Source organism: Guillardia theta, assembly GCF_000315625.1.
Source record: "Guillardia theta CCMP2712 unplaced genomic scaffold GUITHscaffold_13, whole genome shotgun sequence".
NCBI classification, from domain to species: domain Eukaryota; class Cryptophyceae; order Pyrenomonadales; family Geminigeraceae; genus Guillardia; species Guillardia theta.
The window spans coordinates 789498-796713 of NW_005434661.1; the positions used below are offsets into that span (position 1 = coordinate 789498).

Consider the following 7216-nt stretch of genomic DNA (forward strand, 5'->3'; position numbering starts at 1 on the left):
ATGTTGGTTTCCCGTCTTTGTTGATGTATTTCTGATTTGATTGAGCATCACATCAACACAAAAAGATGAAACACCCCACCTTCCGCGATGCATTCAAACCAGAGGTTGTAGAGTCGACCGAGGTCGTGTGCGAGGTTTCAGAAACATCGTCAGGCCTGATATCTCCCGACACCCTCACTCCCTGCGATCTCGTGTACTCTGCATTCTGGATCTGGATGAACTGGTTCAAAGACGTTGACCCGGTCGTCTTGGTAACAGCTTCCGTCTCGTCCTGCGACACATGCAAAACTTCACGAGAGACAGACAAGGAGCTGACAGTCTGCTGTGCAGTCTGCTGATACTGGAATTGCGTTATTGGCACTGCAGTAGGCTGTGCGGGTGCAGGGAAAAAGTAGGCTCCCTGTGCTTGCCCGTCGGTGCCCTGCATCACCATGTAATATTCCGGCTGGGCACCTAACAGGGGACTTGTGTTGCTCTGGCTGTCGCCGTTGCCGTTCGCGGGGCCTATGTTGCTCTTGAATGTTTCTGTTATCAAGCTGAGTGGATACCACTTCTGCAAACTCCAATCTCAATGCTGTATATAGCATCGACAGCAGCTCCTTTACCTCAGCCTGGACGCCCTGCGCCATCCAGGAATCGCCGGGTGACACAGGAAGAGCCATTTGGGAGTGCAAGGGACTTTGCGCTGCTGTTCCGATGTTACCTCTTCCCTCGTGAGATCCACTCTTAGTGGAGGGAGCGCAGAGCTGGGAACCATCGGTAATAGTCATTCACGATAAGGAAGGTGTCTCGGACATCAAACCTCAGCGAAGCTCCCAGACGTTTGGAGGACCTGCAATGCTCTGGCAAACTCCTCAAGAATATCTTGTACGGTGTAGTCGTTGACGTATCTCCCCAAGTCAAGGTTGATGTCGAAAGGATCCTCTATGCAAAATATATGCCTGTGACCCGTGAGCAAGTTGAAATGTTTTGGATGAAGGGCTCTTACCTGTTTCTGAAGTCTTCCGAGGTATCCCATCCCTTCGCCTTCTTCCTGAGAAGCCTTCCACTTCGTATACTCACAACTCCCTTATCAATCGGAAAGACTGGAAACATGCTTTAGTCGGCGTTGCTGCATCCATTCCGGTGTACCATTGGAGTAGAAGTGGAAGAACCCAACGAGAAGAAGCCCCAGCGATGAACGATTGTTCCTTTCACCGAAACCTGGAGAACTTTCATCGAAGAAACGAGCCTTGCACTGTTACTCGCTAATGTCTCAACGTTTCTGTAGAAGTAGCAGTCGTACACATCTCCGTCACAGGAAACAGCAAACGATGGATCGTTGTTCAGCGTGGCCTGTACGCGCCGCAGACTTTGCAAGCACGGCAGCACTCTTTCATACTGCAGGTATTGGATTACCATCAACGTATACGTGTAAGAACTCAGATAGCCTCTGAAGGTTTTGTGAATTCGACGTTGCTTCACCCAGTGCTTGATGCACATGATCAGCGGCCTGACCCTCTTGTCCAGCATGGTGTATGTGAACAGCAAGTCGGTATTGATACAGGCAAGGACATTGTTGACACTCAGATCGCAGTCAAAGACAAAATCAAGACCGTCTTGCGCCTTGAACTTGATGATAGGAACTCGGGCATAGGGCAGAGCCTCAACATTCAACATTCCTTCCCTTTCCAGCAGCCTAGCAAGACCAATGAGAAAAGATATAAATTTTTCTTTCTGTGAGTTTGCCGTCATCATGCAATTGTCCGCGAACCAGCAGGATTCAAGCTGTGTGTTCATAAACACTCCTTGACTCTTTTGAATCTCATCTTCAGGAACAACAACACACAAGTCTACATCTGAGCCCTTGGAGCAAAGGTTGCTCCCAAATGAACCAAACATCTGTACTCTCGAATTTGGATAAGTCCTTGCAATGGTCGTGTTCAATGTTGTACAGACGCTAATCTTACGATCGATTTCTTCTCTAGGAGGACAGATCTCCGCCACAAAACTCATGCAATCATTAGAAAGGAGATCCATATGTTCGGCTTTCACCTTGGGGTTCACAATGCTCGTACACAAAGTTGGCGGTTGTGTGTCGAGACTGGTCGTGAGGTGCTCATCGCTGACCCCTGCAGCACCCCTGTAATAGGCTCCCTTGATCTCGGCAACATACAGCGATGGCAGCATGCTTGGGTTTATTAAAATCGGCGAGCACTGATTTGCCTGAATCCCTCAGCTCCACCCTGTTCATTGCCCGGTCATTACCGTGGGAAATCTCCCGCCAAGACAGTTTCAAGAAAAGAATGCAAACAAAAGGGCAAGCTCAGCAGAAGATACCAATCCTTGAAAAGACATGAATATGTTTCTTCTCCTCCTCAACCTCCTAGTACGCTAACTTATACCTCTTGCACATATCCAGCTCAGATTTGTGGTCAAAGAAAAAGAAACCCTCCTTCTGGACTGAAAGCAACATGTAGAGGGGAAACGTTTCGATCAACGAGCTGTCTATCTGCCATGACATATGCAGGTGGTGGTAGGGGGGGGGGGGGGGGGGTAGGTGGATGACGAGTCAAAACTGATCGTTTGAAATCAGATGGAAAGGAAGCCTAGGTAGTATGATAGCCTCTAAATACTGGGATACTTCTTATGAAATATCGACCCTTGACGCGAGCTGCACATGGTCATTTCAGCTTTATATACATGTACCCACCCCTGCTCTGTACCCGAGCTTCAAAATTTCATAGCAGCGAGCTAGGAACCGGGGTTTATTAGACCGAGGGTATAGACTCTGGGGGTGGGTGGGTGATATGACCCCGCCTCAGAGATTTACAATATAGTTTTATTCAAAATTATGATTCATAAGACATTATTGCTGCTTCAAGAATGTTGAAAGTTTTGAAGTTTAAAGTTTATTGAGTTCACTCTACAAGAGAGTTCTGATCTATTGAGGTTCATAAGAAAGAGTTTTGTCGGCATCTATCTCACCGAAGATGCACAACTCGGGTCTCTCTTCTCCTTGGGCACTGATTTCCGTACTGCAAGTGAAGGGACCCATGACTGGACGCTGCTAGCAGGCTCTGATCGCCCCGCCCGGGGGGCTGGGGGGGCCGGCAGCCTTGCCAAAGGCAGTCACTGAGACTCCGGGACCGTACGCCGCCTAACTGTTCAAGCCGGGTTCCGAGTTCAAACTTACCACAAAGACTTTGATGAGTGAAACATTAGTAGGAGAATGAAAAATAACTTAACTCCTTGTTGCCTTGCCCAATGCTGCGGCTGGTTGACAGTGCAGGCGTTCGGCGCTCCATGCGCGCCATGCACGCGATGCCCTCCTTGCCCATCTCATCGTTCCTGCCTTGCCAACGTCTCTGCTACTCTAAAGGAAGCAGCAGGAGGATCGGCACCACCGGTAAGTGAGACTCAGGGGACATGCCAAGGTCCCTCAAGTGCCGGGGGGGAGGGATCGGGAGTTTTGGAGCAGGGGCTGACTATAAAATCCCTTGCTATCAGGAGAAATGACCGGAAGAGGATTGATGTGCCGTGTTAGCTGCAGCAAGAGCGATCTTCTGACGAACCGCTACTTCAGACCCTTCAGCTCCCGAGGTGAGGACATGAAAGCTTGGGCTGGTACTCACTCAATTTGAACAAGCTGGCGGGAGGACAACAGCACGTCGTGTCTGAACAGATACAGTAAACGCATCACCCAGGAGTTGTCTCAAGGAGCATCTCAAGCCATGTTGTATGCTACCGGCATGAAGGAGGAGGACATGAGCAAGGCTCAAGTCGGCATCGCCAGCGTGTGGTGGGAAGGAAACCCCTGCAACATGCACTTGCTGGACCTCGCGGCGGCGGTGAAGGTTGGAGTGCACGAGGCGGGCATGCAGGGGATGCGATTCAACACCATAGGAGTGTCGGACGCCATCTCGATGGGCACAGACGGCATGTCCTACTCCCTCCAGTCTCGGGACATCATCGCCGACTCGATCGAGACCGTCATGGGAGCACATTTCTACGACGCCAACATCTCAATCCCTGGTTGCGACAAGAACATGCCTGGTCCCTCAGCTCTCCCCCTCTTTGCCCTGCTGACTGTTGGTATCGAAGGAACGATCATCGCCATGGCAAGGCTCGATCGCCCGTCGCTCATGGTACGATCTGACCTGCATGACTGCCGCTGGTCAGCCGATGGCTGATGAACGTCTCCTCGCAGCTGTACGGAGGAACCATCCGAGCCGGAGGAGCTCCTTCCATCGGTCGGCCAGTGCTGGACGTGATCGCAGCATACGAGTCTTATGGGGAGTTGGCGTACGGAAAGATCAACTTGGAGGAGAGGAACAAGATCGTCCAGAGCTGCTGTCCTGGACCTGGAGCATGCGGAGGCATGTACACGGCGAACACGATGGCAACAGCGATAGAGGCGATGGGAATGTCGCTGCCTTACTCTTCCTCATCACCAGCTGACTCGGAGGAGAAGATGAAGGAGTGCAGGTGAGGGAGGAGGAGTGAGGAGGAGCGAAAATGGTAGAGTGGAAGGGAGACGGAAGGGATGGTGAAATAGAAAGCGGGAATGGAAACATCGAAAGGGAATGGAGGGAGACAGGAGTCAATGGAGGAAAGAGAGCGAGGGGATATGAGTGTGCGAGGATGGAGAGGAGAGAGAAGGGAGGAGCATGAAGAAGGAGGAGGAGGAGGGTGGAGAGAGAAGCCGATGGGTCGTAACGTTAATCACATCAGAGATGCGGGAAAGGCAATCCGAACATTGTTGGAGAAAGACATCAAGCCGTCGATGATCATGACTGAAGCTGCTTTCCGCAACGCCATGGTAGTGAGGCAGGAAGGGAGGCAGGAGGCAGGAGGCAGGAGGCAGGAGGCAGGAGGCAGGAGGCAGGAGGCAGGAGGCAGGAGGCAGGAGGCAGGGAGGCATGCATGCCGGAGGGGCAGGCAGGCAGGCAGGCAGGCAGGCAGGCAGGGAATGGGTCAGGAAGTGAGGCTCGAGCATGGCAAGGATGTGAAGATGGAGCAGGTGATGGTGATGGTGACGGGAGGGAGCACGAACGCTGTGCTGCATCTCATCGCAATGGCACGCGCAGTGGGGGTGAAGCTGACCATCGATGACTTCCAGAAGGTGATGGAGGAGAGGAGGGGGGGGATGGGGAAGGAAGTTGAAAGGAGGAACAGGAAGGAGGAAGGAAGGAGGGGAGGGAACAGGGACGAGGAACGATGATGGAAAGAGGCCAAGGCAGGGAGAGGAAGGGAGTGGACGGAGGGGATTAAAGAGAAAGAAGCGGAGGAGAGAGGAGGGAGCATGATACGTTTCAAGGTGAGCGATTCGACACCCTTCCTTGCGGACATGAAGCCGTCGGGGAAGCATGTGATGGAGGACCTGCACAAGGTGGGAGGGACGCCGGCGCTGATGAAGTACCTGGTGGAGAAGGTAGACACCTGCTTCCTCCTCCTCCTCCTCCTCCTCCTCCTCCTCCTCCTCCCACGTGTGACGGGGGATCGCAGCACCTCATCGATGACAGCCAGCTCACGGTGACGGGGAAGAGCATCGGAGAGAACCTGCACGGGCTCCCCTCCCTCCTCAAGGACCAGAAGGTGATCTTTCCAGTCGAGCAGCCGATCAAGAAGTCCGGACATCTCCAGATCCTCTACGGCAACATCGCACCGGAGGGGGCAGTAGCCAAGATCACAGGGAAGGAGGGGGAGATGTTCGAGGGGGAGGCCATCGTCTTCGACTCCGAAGAGGAGATGCTCTCCGCCCTCTCCCGCAAGGAGATCCGGCCCGGCATGGTGGTCGTGATCAGGTACGAGGGGCCCCAGGGAGGGCCTGGCATGCCGGAGATGCTGACTCCGACCTCCGCCATCATCGGGGCCGGGCTGAGCAAGTCTGTCGCCCTGCTCACCGATGGAAGGTTCTCAGGAGCGACCCACGGCTTCTGCATCGGGCATGTGACACCGGAGGCCCAGCGGGGAGGAGCGATCGCGCTGATCAGGGACGGAGACAGGATCAGGATTGATGCTCGTCCCCAGAGGAGGTCCATCGACGTGCTCCTGTCCCCCGAGATTCTGGAGGAGAGGAGGAAGGCGTGGAAAGCCCCTCCTCTCAAGGCGAGCAGAGGAACGCTGTACAAGTACATCAAGTGCGTATCGTCTGCGTCAACGGGTGAGGAGGAGGATGAGAGATGTGCTGGTGGTGACGAACGTCTTGCAGGCTGCATCACCGACGAATGAGAAGCTCAGAGGAGGAGGAGGAGGAGGAGAAGCAAGGAAGAGAGATGAGTGCAGATGGGATGGAGGAAACTTGTATCGATCAGACTGAGAGCAGATGGAGTCGTTGACATCAATGTCACATGATATGTTACACTTCAAGACATCAGATAATACAAACTGATCTGTACAAGCTGCTTCGTCACGTTCAATCGTCCTGGAAACCTCCTTCTCTGTCCCAGGCATAGAGCGGAGGGGGAGGAAGAACTCTCGAGGAAAGGAGCGAAGGGTTGTTCGTGGCGGTGAAGAGAAACTGAAACGGATGCGTCACTTGACATGGAGAGAGGGAAGAACAAGAACAAGAACGACTAAGAGGAAGTTGAGGGTGGTGGAGGAAGGAATGGGGCACAGTATGGAACAAGAAGGTAGGGGACAGGGAGGGAGGGAGGGAGGGAGGGAGGGAGGGAGGGAGGGAGGGAGGGAGGGAGGGAGGGGAGGGAGGGAGGGAGGGAGGGAGGGAGGGAGGGGAGGGAGGGAGGGAGGCGGTTGGCGGGAGGGGTCGAGGGTCGTGAGAGGATGGAGAGAGCTGCTTCAACATCTCCGTTAGTCTGCTTGAGAGCGTCGGAAGCCTTTGAGGAGAGCAGCGAGTCAGTGCTGGGGGATGACGAGGAGGAGAACCTGATGAGGGTCGCAGGAGGGAAAAGCCTCGATAAGTCTCATCACCTTGTACTCGAGCTGAACGAGCTTGTTAGCGATGTGAAGAAAACCCCTCCTCTCCTCTCCTCTCCTCTCTTTCCCCTCCCTCCCTCCCTCTCCTCCCTCATTCCCATCCTCTTGCTCACAAGAGAACAGCTGTTCTTCCCATAGAGATGCATTTCTGTCTCCACAAGCTGCCAAAGCTGTGAGTTTCCCCCTTCCTCCTCCCCATCCTCTCACTCACTTGACTCCAGAAGTTGAAGTTCGGCGCGATGCATCCTCGTTGAGCCTGCACTTGTCTCACTAACTCCTTGTGCTCGTCCTCCCCCTC

The 7216-nt window shown here is 53.6% G+C and overlaps 2 protein-coding genes across 2 annotated transcripts; one reads left to right on the top strand and one right to left on the bottom strand.

Moving 5' to 3' along the window:
• Window positions 1–796: 796 nt before the first annotated feature.
• GUITHDRAFT_66394 (hypothetical protein) lies at window positions 797–1659 on the bottom strand (the record flags this gene model as incomplete). Its single annotated transcript, XM_005837871.1, has 4 exons — window positions 797–941; window positions 989–1085; window positions 1132–1203; window positions 1245–1659. The coding sequence occupies 4 exons, from the start codon at window positions 1657–1659 to the stop codon at window positions 797–799; spliced, it is 729 nt and encodes a 242-aa protein (XP_005837928.1).
• Window positions 1660–3294: 1635 nt separating this feature from the next.
• On the top strand, window positions 3295–6213 carry GUITHDRAFT_157264 (hypothetical protein; the record flags this gene model as incomplete). Its single annotated transcript, XM_005837872.1, has 9 exons — window positions 3295–3392; window positions 3665–4035; window positions 4084–4127; window positions 4190–4467; window positions 4714–4801; window positions 5003–5104; window positions 5300–5413; window positions 5488–6145; window positions 6194–6213. 9 exons carry the CDS (start codon window positions 3295–3297, stop codon window positions 6211–6213), a joined length of 1773 nt encoding a protein of 590 aa, XP_005837929.1.
• Between the last annotated feature and the right edge of the window lie 1003 nt (window positions 6214–7216).